Source organism: Phodopus roborovskii, unplaced genomic scaffold (assembly GCF_943737965.1).
Source record: "Phodopus roborovskii unplaced genomic scaffold, PHOROB, whole genome shotgun sequence".
NCBI lineage: Eukaryota > Metazoa > Chordata > Mammalia > Rodentia > Cricetidae > Phodopus > Phodopus roborovskii.
The window spans coordinates 20,262,988-20,278,884 of NW_026126549.1; the positions used below are offsets into that span (position 1 = coordinate 20,262,988).

Genomic DNA, 15,897 nt, shown 5'->3' on the forward strand with positions numbered 1-15,897 from the left:
GCCCTGGACTAACTAAGGCAGCTTCTACCTGTTCAGCTCTGCAGATTCCTTCATCATTGAGGGTCAGTTATCTCCTCCTGTGCTGCCTGCCTGTTAGGGGTCTGGGAGGGGCAGGCAAGGCAAGCTCAAGTGAGGGCTGCAGGCAATGGCTGTGCTAGCCGTGAGCACCTGCTGTGGGATGGGCTTGGGGACACTGCTTCACGCTCACCTCCTCATCCCACCCTCAGACCAGCTCTGAGAAGAGCACACTTTTGTCTCCATCTGACAAGCTAGTCAGTCTTGTGGCCCTCAGCCACCACAGCCCATAAGGGCCCGAGTTGGGGTTTGGATGAAGTTCTGTCTGGAGTTGAAACCTGAGTTCTTGGTGCTACCACCTAGCTCTGAGTGAATCTCATTCCACAGGTAGGAATGCTGAGGGTCAAGCCATCACACATTTAATAAGGGGACTGGCATTTAACTCTCTATCAGAAAATCAGCTTTTGTTTTTCCACGGCAAATGGGGGAAAGCAGTTGACCCTGGAAGGTTGTAGACAACTCTGCCTGAATCTTGCAGTCACTTAGAGTGAGCGAAAACTACCCAGACAATAAGGGATGAGTAACTTCAAAGACGGTCCTTTGTGGCCCCACGTTTGCCTGAGGGGGAGCCCTGGTTTGTGGAAGCCAGTGGTCAGGCAACAGCATTATTTTGATTCACACAGCAATTCAGGATGGCTATTTTGGAGTCAAAACTTGACTTCAAACAAGACCTAGAATCTGAATGCCACCATGGTGTTTGGGGGTCAAGGCTGCCAGCTGAGGCAATGCCTCTACCTTCTGGAGCTCCTGGAAATACATTTCCCCCACTTTGAGCCTCAGCCTCTTGGTGAAATGGGGCTAATGATCTCTCTCCCCCAGGGACAACATAAAGGAAGTGTGAAATCATCTTTGCACAGTGTCAGGTCATCCCAGAGCCTGCCTGGCACGTTCTGGGGATTCAGAAACTGGCACTTGGTCCTTCATGACTACCACTGCTGTTATTATCTGTGTTCCCTCCTACTTTACAGTGCGCAAACAGGAAATTATTAAAGTGACAGAGCAGCTGATTGAAGCCATAAGCAATGGAGATTTTGAATCCTACACGTGAGTCAGCCAGGCTCATTCTGCATGTTCTGCCTGGATTGGGTTCAGGGGTGCTAACCGTTCAGGGGTGCTAACCGTGGGTAACGGAGCTTACTCATTCTCTGCATGTGCTGCAAATGAGATGGAGCCTATCCGTTCTGTTCTAAGCTCAGCCCTGTGCTCATACACTTACCCATTCCTCTCCCTGCCAGCCTTATCCCAAGAGGAACTCCAATAAAGCTGCTTTGTCCCCTCCCCAAAAGAAGGGTGGTCTGGGAATGGAGACAGGAGCTTCTCCATCCTGCCCAGTGGGTCTGAGTCTTTTCGCTGGATCGTCACAGGTCTTTGACCTCAGCTGAGCATGAACAGGCAGGGACCCAGAGGGTTTACACCATCAGTGAGTAAGAGTTAGCAAATTGATCCTTAAACTTTCTGGGGAATAAGGCACAAAGTCTTAAACAGAATATCCTCTGCTCACATGCCTGCTCCAGTCCGAGGAAGGGGCCACAGTGTGCATAAACCGAGCTTCAGCGCCCTCTAGTGGTCATCACACTTTTGCTGGTCTCTGACTGAGAATGGATGTTTCAGGTGTAGATTTTGACCAGGGCTGATGGGACTGTCTGGACCTGGCAATCCCACACCTACTTTTTGGTGGGCAAAAGCTTCCAACCAAGACAGAGTTACCCTTGCCAGTTTCTACACACATATGATACACTTAGAGCAGATAGCCTTCCTGTCCTTCACGGATGCAGAGAGCCCAGACAACCCTCCATGAAGTCCTGAAGGAGGGGTGGGTTGGAGGTAGCCTCAAAGGCTTTGTCCATCTCAGTCAAGGCCGGGCCAGCTGTCCTCTTCTGAGATTCCCAGTCCTAGTGTGAATGGGAAGCTTAGCCTGTGCAGGGGCATTTCCTGTCCCTGGCTTCTTTGCTATGGCCACAGGGGTTTATAGTGTATCTCAAACGGTCCTCCAGGTATGTAAATGGCTCCTCATTTCTGCCCTTCCCTGCCTAGCAGTCATTCCAGAAGATTGATGCCTGGAAGGGGGCAGTCATCTGAAAACACCCAACCTCCCTTATGATGAGGGTCTCCCCAGCCATATCCTCAGCTTCATCTTTGATATCGCCTTCTTAAAGTGTATTATTTTGTGTGTCTATGTACCACATATGTGCCTGGTATCTGTAGAGGCCAGAAGAGGGCCTGCGGTTGCAGATGGTTGTGAGCCACCATCGAACCGAGGCTCTCAGGAAGAACTACCAGTGCTCTTAATTGCTGAGCCATCTCTCCAGCCCCCACGGACATCAGCTGCTTCTTCTCCTCCTCCTTATTTTGTTTTTGTTTTTCGAGACAGGGTTTCTCTATGGTTTTTGGAGGCTGTCCTGGAACTAGCTCTGTAGACCAGGCTGCATTCGAACTCACAGAAATCAGCCTGCCTCTGCCTCCCCAGTGCTGGGATTAAAGGCGTGCACCACTGACGCCAGGCAACATCAGCTTCTTTAAGGCTCTTTCTCTTATTTACAGCAGAGGCAACCATCAGGGTGCTCTAGTTATAGGGTGACTTTGTTCAAATTAGTACAATGCACCCCCCATGCACACACCTGACTTGGGGTGCTGAGGTCCCGTGGTGGAAAGGAAAAGGCATCTCACTCCTACACCCCAAGAGACAAGCTAGGAAAAGCCCCTTGGGTCACTGCCTGGGGGGAGGGTACAGTGTGGAGAAGAAGGAACAGGCTTACAGCATGACCGCTTCACCCACTCCTGGTACTCTCCGCTCCCAGAGGGACATACATGCTGGGGATCTTATCATCAGTAAGTGGCAGAACCAGGGCCTGAACTTGGATGTGGCTGGCACCCCCAATCCTGTCCCACACTTCACAGTGTGCAAACTCCTCCTTTGTTGGTCCCTCCAGGAAGGTGTGGGCATTCTTGTTCACCGGCCCACCCTCCAAGGGGGCAAGGAGAAGTCTTCTCAGGTTCCTTTTTCCTCTGGCTTCCTTCCCCTAGGAAGATGTGTGACCCTGGAATGACAGCTTTTGAACCCGAGGCCCTGGGGAACCTGGTCGAGGGCCTGGACTTTCATCGATTCTATTTTGAAAACCGTGAGCAATCCCTTCTCTCTGGGGTGCCTGTTGTCTGACCTCCTTCCGTGTCCTGCTGGATGGCACAGCAGGGTGACGGGCAGGGCCTCAGGGGCGGCTCAGGAGCCAGTGAAGAGGAAGATCCCATGTGGACAGGGGTTGGTACCTTCTTGATTCCCTCTCCATTGATTGCCAGCTGGACTGCCAGCTGTCCTTCCTGTGGCTGAGGCTGGGGTGAGGCTGGGGTGGGTCCCCAAGGCCAAGGACACATATAAACCTCCCTATCCCCCTCTGCCTTCTAGCCTGGGAGAGTTATGTGGAGGTCTTTGTTCCCCTTGCTAGACAGGGAGCCATCACTAACTCATGCCACAAGCTACAGTCATCTGGACACTTGGGGCCATCCCAGATGTCCAGTTGGTGACATGATGGCTCCTGGGTTAGGATACATATGATCTTGTAGATAGGGAGGTCTAGGGATTTCACACTGCTGTGCCCTGCCTGTGTGTCCAGGTCTCTGTCCTGCATGTCTGTCCTTCCTGGGCCTCTCCTCTGCAGGAGAGGTCTCAAAAGCTTGCAAAGAGGGTGGGCAGGGTGCTGAGCCTGGGCCTGAGCCAGTGAGCTTCCCGCTTGTCTGTGTCTTACCCAGGCCAGGGGTTAGACAGGGACCAAGCCAAGGTCAGGGTATGGAGGATGGACCTCAGGAGTGGTATAGTGAGCCTACCCCAAAATGACAGGTACAAACCACACACTTGCTTTCTGGTGTTTCTAGGCACCACATACAGCATTGAATCAAACAGCAAGAAAGCCCTTCCCAGTTGATACTCATGGAGTTCATAGGCAGAGAAAGACTCAGTTCACCTCTGACAGTTCCCAGTTTCCCTCTTTTTTCAAAGGGCACCAAGGGCTCAGATGCCTTGTAGGCAGGAATGTGGGGCAAGAATGACCTAACTCTTCTCCTCACTGGATTTTCTGTTTCTTGTTTACTTTGTGTGACCAATTGTCCACTGATGATAGTGCTGGGAAGTTTTATTTAAAATAATCACACCAGGGCTGGAGAGATGGCTCAGAGATTAGGAGTGTGTACTGCTCTTTCAGAGGACCTGGGGTCAGTTCCCAGCACCCGGGTCATATCATAACTGCCTGTAATTCCAGCTCCAGAAGATCTAATGCCCTCTTCTGGTTCCCATGGGTCATTGCGCTCCAGTGTACATAACCACCCCCCCAACAAGCACAGAGACACATAAAAATAAAACCTTAAAAATAAATGAAATAAACACATTATGAAGCTAACCAGGAATATGTCGTCACGAAATAAGCACAGATGGTGCTCACATACGGTTTAACAAACAAAGCGCAGGTGGCACCACGACAACTCAAGGTGAAACGCATTCTGTCACTTAGGAAGACATTTCCACTGTGGCCATCTCCAAAGCAAGCTGCAGACTTAGCTCTGTCTCAATCCATTGCCCTTCTTTTGCTGACAGGGTCCATTCTGTCAGCATAGCAATAGGCCGCACCCCTCTGGCTGTGTTTTATAGAGTACTGAGATTCCAAGCATTCTCTCAAAAAAAAAAAAAAAAAAAAAAAAAAAAAAAAAAGGAAGAAGCTACATTGTCTTAAAGAATCAGACGGGATTCTCCATGCTGAGCGACGGAGACTGAATTCCAGTAAGAGGAAGCTGGACCTTAGGTTCTCACTCTCTCATCCTGTGCACAGTTCCCTATATCTGAGGATCACCATGACTGTCATTATACCCGGTCAGCACCTTTTGCAAACTGCAGTCCTCTAGTCTCCACAGAGCTGGGCAGAGACCACCACCAAGGGGTTCAAATGCGAAAAGCAGTCCATGTTTCTGGTCTGCTCATGCAGCAGGCGCTGACTCAGCACTGGCTCCTAGACCCTATGCTTAACCCTCTAAGGAGGACTCGCAAGGGTGTGACCCAGTACAGCCTCTCACCCGGCACAGCTTCCTCCCTCCCACTGCCTGCCCTCCCCTGCCCAGCACCTGGTCCTGTCTCCCACCTTGTCCACAAGAATGGTGTCTGGGAAGCCGCTAATCTGGTCAAGTAATACCGTATCACGTTAAAGTCCCTGGGATCCTAGCCACGGTCAACAGGGCGAAGCTTGACCCCCGCCACTAAGCTCCCCCGCCACTAAGCTGCTTGTCCCTTCTGGAATGGACCTGGGTTGTCCTAATCCGGCCACTGTGAGCTTGTCTTCTGCATTCCCCCCGCCCCAAAGAAATGACGGGGCTTGAACCAAGTCATAAAGTGGTTTTGGATTAATTTTCCAGACATAGTAATGGATGTACTGCCTCTAGCCTCATGCATTATATTCAGGGACATTTAGGGAGGTTTCATGCACTTTGGAAAAGAGAAACTTGGTGATCTTTAGTCTCTAAGGCAATAGTTCTCAACCTTCCTAATGCTGCGACCCTTTAATACAGTTCCTCATGTTGTGGTGATCCCTAACCATAAAACTATTCTCATTGCTACTTCATAACTTCTAATTTTGCTACTGTTATGAACCATAAATGCAAATACCTGTGTTTTCTGGGGGCCTTAGGTGACCCCTGTGAAAGGGTCATTTGATGCAAAGGGGTCACAACCTACAGGTTGAGAACCACTGCTCTAAGTTTATTCTAAAAGTTTACATTTTCTGGGCCAGAGAGCTCAAAATCCCGAGTGTGTTATTCTGCTTGTCTGAGACTTGCTTATTGAGGACCCAAGCACACAGTGACTACAATGCTAAAGGGTGGGTGTCATTACGTCCTTTTTTTCAGTCTAGGGGGAAAAAGACAGCTTACATTTTTCAGGGGATATGTAGTTAACAAATTTTGTTGGGTAGCAGAATCGGAGTATGAGGCTGGGGGAGAAATGCTGGTGTTACAGGGTCTCAAACTGTGGCAGCAAGGGTAGCGTTGGGCAGTCCACATTTGAAGCTAGCTGTTTACATGGTTGGAACCAATATTTGGGCTACACTAGGGGAGGACACAAGGCTTCTTGTCAGAGTGAGAACCGATGGCCTCTGTCTGCCCCTGGGTCACTGTCTTTCTGTGCTTTTGTTTTGTATCTTGATGAACAACTCGAGAGTTTCTAGAATACTATGGTGATGTTGAAAATGGAGGTGGGAATCATTTTAAAGCACCCTGGTTAGTTGCCATGACAACAAGATCTTCCTGTGTCCCCCTAACCCTAGAAAGAGCTGTGACCTCACTCCATGGAAACCCATACAACCCCCCTAAATCGAAGGCTCAAAGAGTCTACAATTCCATTTCCCCTGTTTCTATAATTCAACAGATGGCAATAGAGTTGCTAAACAGGGTGGGGCACATCTAGACTACAGACATTTCGTGTGGTTTACAAGCTGTGTTACATTTGAGTAACATAACAGTGGTTAAAAGTGAAGGTTTTTCATATGAAAATCCAGAGAGATCTCCAGACTCTCTTGAGCAATAAAATGTGAAACACATGGTACCCAGAGGAGCTGTGGGCATGGTGCCCTTGAGATAAGACCAGGTGTTCTATTCATCACAGACCCCATCACTCCCTACTGTCTCCCTGACCCAGAGGTAGAGGCTTGGCTGCCATCTAGCATCACCCAGCTTAACTTCTATCATTTAAGTTCTGGCCTAGTCTCAGTACCAATCTGTATTCAATGAAAAAAAAAATCAACCTTATCTGGCTGAGTAGATTGTCTGGGCTTCATGCTTTTGTGTGTACAAGACATTAATTCTAAAATTCCACTCTCCCCATATCTGAGCAATTTGGCACCGCTAAAGCCCATTGTACCTTACCTGGGATGTGGCATCCTGTTACCTAGGTTACCTAGCAGTTCTGCCCTGACTCTCAGGTAGTTGATCCCTGTCCCAGAGACTCCCCTACTGCATACCAGTCAGGCAGAGGTGTCCCTTGAAAGGGAAGCTGGAAGCTGTGAGCAATGGAATGAGGCAGGAAGTCCCCTGGGTTGCATTGCCTCAGCCCCTCCCATCGTCCCTGCCTCCAGTGTGGTCCCGGAACAGCAAGCCTGTGCACACCACCATCCTGAACCCCCACATCCACCTGATGGGTGACGAGTCAGCGTGCATCGCCTACATCCGCATCACGCAGTACCTGGATGCAGGTGGCATCCCCCGCACGGCCCAGTCAGAGGAGACCCGTGTCTGGCACCGCAGGGATGGCAAATGGCAGATTGTCCACTTCCACAGATCTGGGGCACCCTCCGTCCTGCCCCAGTAAGAGTCATTTCTTCTTGCACCTCTAGGGGGAATTAAGGGTGTTGACCTGGTGTGGGGTAGGGGTGGGGGCAGAGGGGCATGCCTAGGGGAGCAGGCCGTTGCCTTCTGCCTCTGAATCGCTTGCAAAAGAGAAGTTGATAAGACTCCAGCAGGGAGTTCCTGCAGATCCTGGGGAAAAACTGGGTGGAAACCCTGGGAGGCAGTATTGACCGTGTCTAAGGTGGTGGACTTACTGTGTCTTACAGTTGAAGGACCAGGCCAGGATCCCTGCGTTGTTGCATCGCAGAGATCCACTCTTTGTCCATGGAATGTGGCTGCTGGTTCTCTCTTGGATTTTGTTGGAATTCTCCCTGTCGTATCACACTACCATTGTCATCTCCTGCATCACGAAAATCCGCTCCTTCACAAAAGCCATCACAACATCAAAGCAAATGGCCAGCTCTTTCCAGCTCCATCTTTCACTCTTACTCTCTTCCTGCCAGTGGGGACCTGCTTCAGGCTTGGGTACCCAGGACGCTGGCTCCAGGAACCCCACCCCACAGCCACTGTTGTTGGCCTGGCCTAGCTTTGGCTGTAGGTGAGGAGGCCCCAGCTGTGTGTTTACCAGGAAGTGAGGATGAGGAGGGCAAGTGTGATACAGCCCCTCTCTTCGATCCCTCCCCTTCTGGGGTCCCCAGGGAAGCACAGATGAGCTCCTCAGTCTCCAAGCCAACTCCTATGGCAGAGAGTAAGAGAGGAGTTGATGCCAGGAGCCCCTGCCTTGACCTACTGCTCTCATCTGTCCCCATCCTGTGCTGGCCCTGTGATGACCAGACTGTCCACTACGGGGGAGGGGGTGGGCTCTCCTCCCAGGTACCCCACTGACTGTGCCAGTCCTTCTGTGAAGTCTGCCTCCATGCAGTGTTACCCTGCCCACTCCACCCTCCAACGTCCTTGGAGAATTCCAGCTTCTTCTGTCTGAGAGATCTGATGGTGTTTCAGGGGCAAAGCAAGCAACATTTAGGTATCACTTCTACTTGGACGCATGCCTTTCTACAGCCAAACTTCTGTGTATTTCATAAATGGATTTTGCGTTAACGGGTATTTATGTATAACTAGACCTCAAGAAGAGTTGGATCAGGTTGGGAAGTGGGTGGGGAGAGGGGGGAGGGGAAATTTTAACTCTGTTCCAGATTTTTTTTGGGGGGGTTCCTTTCTGAGGTGGCCTCATCCCCCCCAGGGAGCACAGCTTCCTTCCATTCTCGTCCCCATGGTCAGCTGACAGGATTTCTTCCAGGGATAGCATGACTAACTTATAGTGAGTGAGCCGGGGCTGGGGAGGCCACCAGGATGGGAAGACTCAGACTTGGCAACCCGAAGCTGGAGTCCTCACTACTGTACTTCCCAGGAATTCTTTCCCCATTTCTTAGTGCCATTCCCCCACCCCACCCCACCCCCCGCTACCTCCTGACACATCCTTATTGCTTCTCTTCACTTGAACAAAACAGACCATCAGAAACTTATTTTCCTACTTGACGCTGAACCGGGCTGGCGTGTGCATTGCTCTAGTGCGCTTGCCTGCCTGCCTTCCTGCCCTCCCGCCCTCCCCCTCCCTCTCCCATTCTCTCTTTCTTCCTCTCCCTCCCTCTTCTTGGCTCTGATATGGAATGCTGTGTCTCATCCACGGGGATCTCCTGTCTGCACCGTTTTCTTTGCATGACTTTATATGCAGTAAGTATGTTGAAAAAAAAAAAAAAAAAAAAACAAAAAAGAAAAATACTCAGCAAAATCAAAAGACATGTTTTGGACAAAATAATAATAATATCATTCGAGGTTGTATCCTCAGTGTCCAACTTGGAATTACTTTGCTGCCTCTGTGCTTTTGGTCTTTGTGTGGCCGTATTTCGCCAGCATGAGACACTGTCCCCTCTGGAGGATTCTAGGGGAGGAAGAGCCATGTGTCCAGGGGTTTGGAGACAGCATTGATTCTCTCAGCTTCTCTGAGGGTTGATTGGAGCAGAAATGGAAGGGATGTTTAATCCAGAACTTTCTGGTATTCCCCTTTCCCCCACATAGAGCTGTGTGCTGGCCTCTTCTCTCAAGTCCTGCTGCCCAGGGAGCAAGTACAGGACAGGAGAGTGGCCGTGTTGTCTAAGCCACCCCACTGTAGTCCTCTGCCCTTGGTAGAGGCACTGCTGCCCAGGTCCAGGGATGGGCCCTGGTCCTGCCCCAGAACCAGGCTTCTCCATAAGGCTCAGTGAACCCATTGTCCCCAAAGGTAAAGGAGGGTGTGGCTTTTCCCAAGGGATGCTGCAATTACCAAGCAACATCCAATTCCTTATTCAAGCCTCAGTTTCTCTACTATCAGTGTTCCTACCCAGAATGATGGAGGGTCAAACACGATAGCGACATGAAGCCCACCCCACTTCTGAGAGCCTGCTAGGTCTGTCACTGGCCGGCCTCCTCATGTGCCAGGCCTGGCCAGTCACTGTCCTTTTCTCTGTCTGGCCCCCATTTTCCTCTTTGGTGCCTGTCTGTTGCTTACCAGCAATGGACTGCAGCAGAAACAAGTGTTTGGGGACTTGGGTAGGCTTTGATTCCAGGCTCTGATTAGACCTGCTTTGGGTGAGTCCTTGCCCCTTGTGGGGCCTCAGTTTCCCCAACCAGGAGATGCTCTGCCTTCCGTTGGCTAACGTGCTCCCTGTCCACTATGTGGCTGTCACATGTGGGAAAGTGGAGGCACACCCCTACCCCAGTCTGAGGTGGCCCGCTCGGCAGAGGCCGCTCCTGTGGGTGGGCAGCCAACTGGTATAGACCTTGGGACACAATGACCCCAAGGAGGCAGGCAAGGGAACTGGCAGGAAAAAAAAAAAAAAAAGAAAAAAAAAAAAAAAGAAAAGAAAAACCTGCCCAGAGCCTAACCTTACCAGACAAGCTCCATGCTCCTCCCAAATACCCTCAAGACAAAAAGAAGAGAGAGAGAGAGAGAGAGAGAGAGAGAGAGAGAGAGAGAGAGAGAGAGAGAGGAAGGAAGGAAGGAAGGAAGGAAGGAAGGAAGGAAGGAAGGTAGGTAGGTCAAATCAAAACTCAGGCTCTGGTCAGGGTTATAGGAAAAGCATCTCCAGCCTTATGTGCCACAGCTTAAATCCTGCCCCATGGCTTCCCGGCCGTCAAAGGGAAACCCTTGGGGGAATGTTTGCTAGGCTCCCGTGCTGGTTTCTTTGTTACTATCTGTTTAGGGTTTTGTTTCAGTTCTCTCTTCCTCTTTCTTTTTTAATATGTGGCTGTGACTTGAATGACCACTGCTCAAACTTTCTGCTACTGGGGGTAGGGGACGGGGTTGGTGGGGTGGGGGAGGGGAGAAGAGGTGTCTGTTTTATTCTTAGTGTTTTCAGTGCAATAAATAGCTACGAATTTATGTGACTCCTTGTCTTCTTGAACTGGCCAAGGCACAGAATTCTCGGAGATGTTTTTGTTTCAAGTCTCCCCCATTGCAAAACGAAAGTCCTGGTCCGTCTTCAGATGGATTGGAATAGCTTGGTTCATATGCTTAAAGCTGAGTCAAGCTTTTTGTGATTATTTGGACCCAATGTTTGCAACCTTAGGACCAAGGATGGAGTCTGCTTCCTTTCAGGCATTTGGGATAACCTTAACAAGAATTAGCGGGCTGGTATGGATTGTCACAAGAACCTCCACAGTGAGAGTATAGACCAAGGTACAGATTAGCACGAGAGCACACAAATATTGTCTCTGGTCTGCATTCATAGCATCTGGGCATTGCAGAGGGACTTGAGAGCTTGCTTAGGCTGCTATTGCAGATTCTCACCACCAGGTGGCAGAACATGAGTGGGTTCCAGGCAAGTGTCATGGCATACTCTGGGCAATTCCAGTTGATCACAAAAGAGCTTTCGAACTCTCAAAGTGTACCAGTTCAGATTAGAACTGTGCTTTTACCTCATTAAGAGCATGCAATGCTACAGTTCACAGTGTGTTTTCACACCACTTGCCCTAGTTACCACAGCTGGGGGAGCAAGGAAGATAGCAAGACTCAGAGAGCAGCTTGGGAACCCTGAACCAAAACTCACCCAACGTTTAGGTCGTCTAAGGATCCCCGTTCCTCCGCTCTGTGCCTTTCCAACTCTGGGCATCAGCAAATAGTGAGTGATGGTCTGAGACAATCCCCACCTTTTGGCTCTCCGTCCCCCTTTAGGCTCATCTTTATTGTCTTCTCCTGTAGTTTGCACAGACTTGGTTAGGTCCCAGGCTCCCACAATGCCCTCTCCCTACCCTACCCATAGGCCTAAGCAAATGTCCCTAGATCCATGTGCTCCTAGAAGGCAGGAGGGCAGCAAGTCCCCACTCAGGGCAGTAGGCATTGCCATTCTTGCATGAACCAACCCCACCCAACAAGCATGTTGCTGGGATCGAAGACATGCAGACATGCCACAAGCATCTGTAACAGCAATGACAGTCACTTACTGGGGGCTAACCAAGGCCACACATGTCCCCCACTCTTTTTTTTTTTTTAACTTGGCTGCTTTCAGTCCTCAGCATGGCACAGCCCTGTGACAGGCCACACATGACTGAGGGGGCTGTGCAGCTAAAGGATAAGGGAAGTCGCCCAGTGAGGCTGGGGTGGGGGGAAGTGAGTTGGATCCTGAGCCACAGCAAATGCTGACTTTTCTGGGATGAGCTGGAACCAGGTTGGGGTCTCAAGAAGACTTGAGAATGAGCTAGAACTATTTCTGTCTTCAGGAATCCCTGACACTAGGTCAGACTACAAGAACCAAGGCTCAGGACAGGATGGGTGGAGGCTGGACCCGGAGCTGGAGGAAAGAGGAGAGGTGTGATTTGAAGTTTGGGGGCCGTGGAGCCCCTTCACAGGATGGATGGGAGAGAAGTCTAGACACAGGGCAGGAGCAACTGGGTGCATGTGAGTGTGGGAAGGAGACTTAGGAAGAAGTTGTGGGGACCAGAAATATGAGCGGCCCAAGAGAGTCCTGAGCCTACTGCAATGTTGTTGTGCCATTCCAGGATATAGGCAGGTCCCCAGCAGTGGAAATGACCTCTGCGGACCAGGGGTGTAAATCCTTCAGAAAGCACCCCCTAGTGGTTTCTGGGGGTGTTTATTCAGGAAGAGGTAGAACAGATACCAGCCTTTCTCCTTGTCCTTTCTACTCCCCCACCTGGACTACCAAGGTCACTTCCTTAGGGAAGTCTAACCCAGACACCCCACTTCCCAGACCTAGGTGGAGCAAGCTAGAGGGGGGCTGTCCTATCACCCAGGAGAAAAAGGATGAAGACTATGTCCTCTCTTAGTATGGCTCTTGGAGAGTCATAGCCCTCTCTGCACCTCCGTTTCCTCATTATAAGCATGACCTGGAGGAGCTGGAGAGATGGCTCAGCAGCTGGGAGCACTGAGTGCTCCTCTAGAGGACCAAGGTTCAACTGTCAGTAACTCCAGTTCCAGGAGACCCAACACCTTCACAGGCATACAGGCAGGCAAAACACCAAGGCACATACGATAAAAAATGAATAACCTTGAATCCATGCTTCTAAAATGTGGGACAGGGTTGGCTGCTGTAGATTCACTCAAAGAACCCATTCAGATATAAATATGTACCAGTCCCTCTCTCGGAGAGTAAGATCTTCGAGACTGGGTAGGGGCCCAGGCAGCAATGTTCTTACAAGCCCTTGGGTTAGGGGCTCTGCTGTGATTGCCGGTCTCAGTCTCCAATGTTGTGCTGGATGCCCTAAGATGCCGTTATGAGATGACCAGTCCAAGGCTTCCCACTTCATCTCCTCTCACAACCCCCACCCCCTTAACTCCCCATCTCAGAAGAAGGATTTTGATAACAGGGCCCTCCTGTCCCTCAAATTCCTGTACCCCAAAGCCCCGTGGGACCCTGACTGTCATCAGCAGAGTAAAGGCCAAGGCAAAGCTTGGGCTCAGGTTTTCCTTTCTTTTGAGAGAGGATCTCATGTAGCTCAGGCTAGCCTCTAACTTGTTTCATACCCGCCCTGACCTCTAACTTCCTGAGTGCTAGGCACGAACCACCATGCCTCACTTTAGGTTGTGTTCCGGTTTGAACTCAGAGCCTTAGGCATTGAGTTCTATGAGACTATGGATTACAGTCTACTCCCATCCTGGCTTGGCAGGGTTATTCTGTCCAGTTTACTAGAAGAACCAGGTTCCTAACCATCAGCCAGGCCTGGAGAAGGGATGGCATTGCCTTCTCTCCAGGCAAAGCCCATCTCTGGAGAAGGAAGTCCGTGGCAGCGGTATTCAGCAGAAGGCCTGCAGGAGTGGATGGGAGCAGCCAGTTTTCTTTTGTCCATTCCTCCCCCAGCAGGCACCTTGGGAGAGAGTCCATGATTCCTAATCAACTTACTTGATTTACAGATGGGAACACTGAAGTCTGTTGACTTAGTACTGGCAAGCCCTGGGCCTGATGGCAGCTTGTCCCAGGCTCTAGAATTGTGAATTCCTGACCCTCTCCTCCCTGGGCTAACTGGAGATAAAAGCTGAGACACTGAGACTGTGCCTTGCCTGCATAATCTTACCTAACAGGTCTCTATGCATTCAGTTTTGTATTAGGCACTTTGATGATCTTTTATTTATTTATTTTTTCCAAAGTGTGATCTAGGGACCTAACAGGTTCACATTTAATCTCTTGCAAAAGGAAAAGTAACTCCATCTTACATCGGAGAGGCTCTGGGTTTGGAAACATGAAGTAGTGGATTCTCAGGGCTGTGGGGCCAGGATTTGACTCTGACTATGTCGCTCTGCCTTGGCTCCTACTTACGGCAATCCTCTAGGGGCTGCAGCTCACACAGTCGCTGTGGACATTAATGGGAAAAACGTTTTTCTCTCCGCCCAACAAAAACAAGCCTGGATGTGGGTGCTGGGAGGCGGCCTCCCCGTGTGTGCGTGGATCAGGATTGAGGGGGTGGACAGCTGCCCAGTCCCTTGGAGGGAAGTGCAGGGTTACAGGAAGTCAGGCGGAGGTAGGGGGATGCTGGCCAAGGACATGCTGTGGGCAGACATTCCTGGACGCCTTTCCAGGGCAGGACTAATGTCACTGGGAACTCAGGCCCTGGAAGGAGTGGCCTGAAGCTAAAGAAGCCAAACTTTCCATGAGCCACCAGCAAAAAAAAAAAAAGAGTGTTAAGGACAGCCCACCGTAATCCTCAAAGCTGAACAACCGAGGACCCATGGGTATTCCCAGGGGTCTGCAGCTCTCTCCACTCTTGATATTGTCCCCAGAGCCATGATAGAACTGTGTTCAGTTTACCACTCCACTGTCATAACTGTGAAAGATCAGGACTGGGGCAAGGCCTTCAATCAACAGATATATGCCCTGGCTCTTGCTGGAGCCTCACAGCATCTCCTCCTCCCACCCTGCCCCACTGAAGCTACCCCATCATAGGGAAAGAGCTTGGAGCTCGGAGAGACACAGAGACGTCCTTTGATCACATGGCTCTGGCAGACAGAGCTGAGAACAGGCCAAGCCTGTGGCTGAGTCCTCTGCATAGCATCCTGCCACATCCTGGAGTGCTCTGGGGTCCAAAGAGTATGAGACAAGACTCTCAATGGCATAGAAATAGAATTCTTGTCTCAGAAGGACACGGGTGCCACAGATGTAAAGGCTTGGCTGTCTGGACTCACCAGATGTGGGGCTGAGTCAGACTCAGGAGTCAAATGTGGCTGGGAGCTGAGAACAGCTCGTGTAGGAGGTTGGCCAGGATTCGGATGGCACAGTATCAGGGTGCAGGCATGGTCTAAGCAGAGGATAGCCTGGGTCTGTGTGGGCACAGGCAGAGATGAATTTGCTGGGCTGGTAGAGGGCAGCAGGGGTGGGTGGGGCCTATTAAGAACCTGCTAAGGTAACCAATACCCCACAACCCTCCCACCATTCCATCCCACAATTTGGGAGAAGTGGGGGGTCTCAGCATCAAGATCTTCCAGTCTTATGCCTTGGACACCAGATGCAGCCATGACTAGGAGCCCAAGGCAAGGCCCTTAAAACCATGGCCCCACGTGAGCAGAGTGAGTCAATGCCCATATGGATGTGGCAAAAAAGCTGCAGGTCAGGGCCCTGCCAGAAAGTAGAGGCTGTACCTGGTGTGGTAAGAGGAGCCTGCCTTGGGAAACATCCTACATCACCCTTTGCCCACGTGGAGGATCAACAAAGGGTGGGTGGACCTGGCTCTTTGTAAGGGGAAATGTATTAATACTCAACAACAGCCACCTTCCTTTCTTCCCCATCAAAGCCTTACAGACACCCGGGTCTGCATTAGAAAGGCTTGGGGCTCTTTCATGTGCTGAGGCCCTGCCTCCCGGAAGGAGCTGAGAACACCAGGAGATTCTTCTGCTGAAGCCCAGGACTAGTCCACCAGCACCAGCCTCACTTGAAGGGATGCTGCCATGGCCTGCTACTCTCCCCGCTTTGGGCAGGTCTCTCCCCTCTGGGCTCCATTTCTCTTTACATATAATGGGAGACTGAG

At 50.8% G+C, this 15,897-nt stretch overlaps 1 protein-coding gene across 3 annotated transcripts in view; it reads left to right on the forward strand.

The window, feature by feature from the left end:
• The window catches only part of Camk2a (calcium/calmodulin dependent protein kinase II alpha), a 58,096-nt gene extending 49,911 nt beyond the window's left edge, over positions 1-8,185 (forward strand). For 2 of the 3 annotated variants that reach the window (XM_051200760.1, XM_051200761.1), the window contains 4 exons: positions 1,044-1,119; positions 3,100-3,194; positions 7,179-7,407; positions 7,656-8,185. In XM_051200760.1, coding sequence (XP_051056717.1) covers positions 1,044-1,119; positions 3,100-3,194; positions 7,179-7,407; positions 7,656-7,659 — 404 coding nt within the window. In that variant the 3' untranslated portion in view covers positions 7,660-8,185. Of the gene's footprint in view, positions 1-1,043; positions 1,120-3,099; positions 3,195-7,178; positions 7,412-7,655 lie in introns of those variants that run through there. The other variant, XM_051200762.1, reaches the window with a different exon arrangement.
• The last annotated feature ends 7,712 nt before the right edge of the window (positions 8,186-15,897 follow it).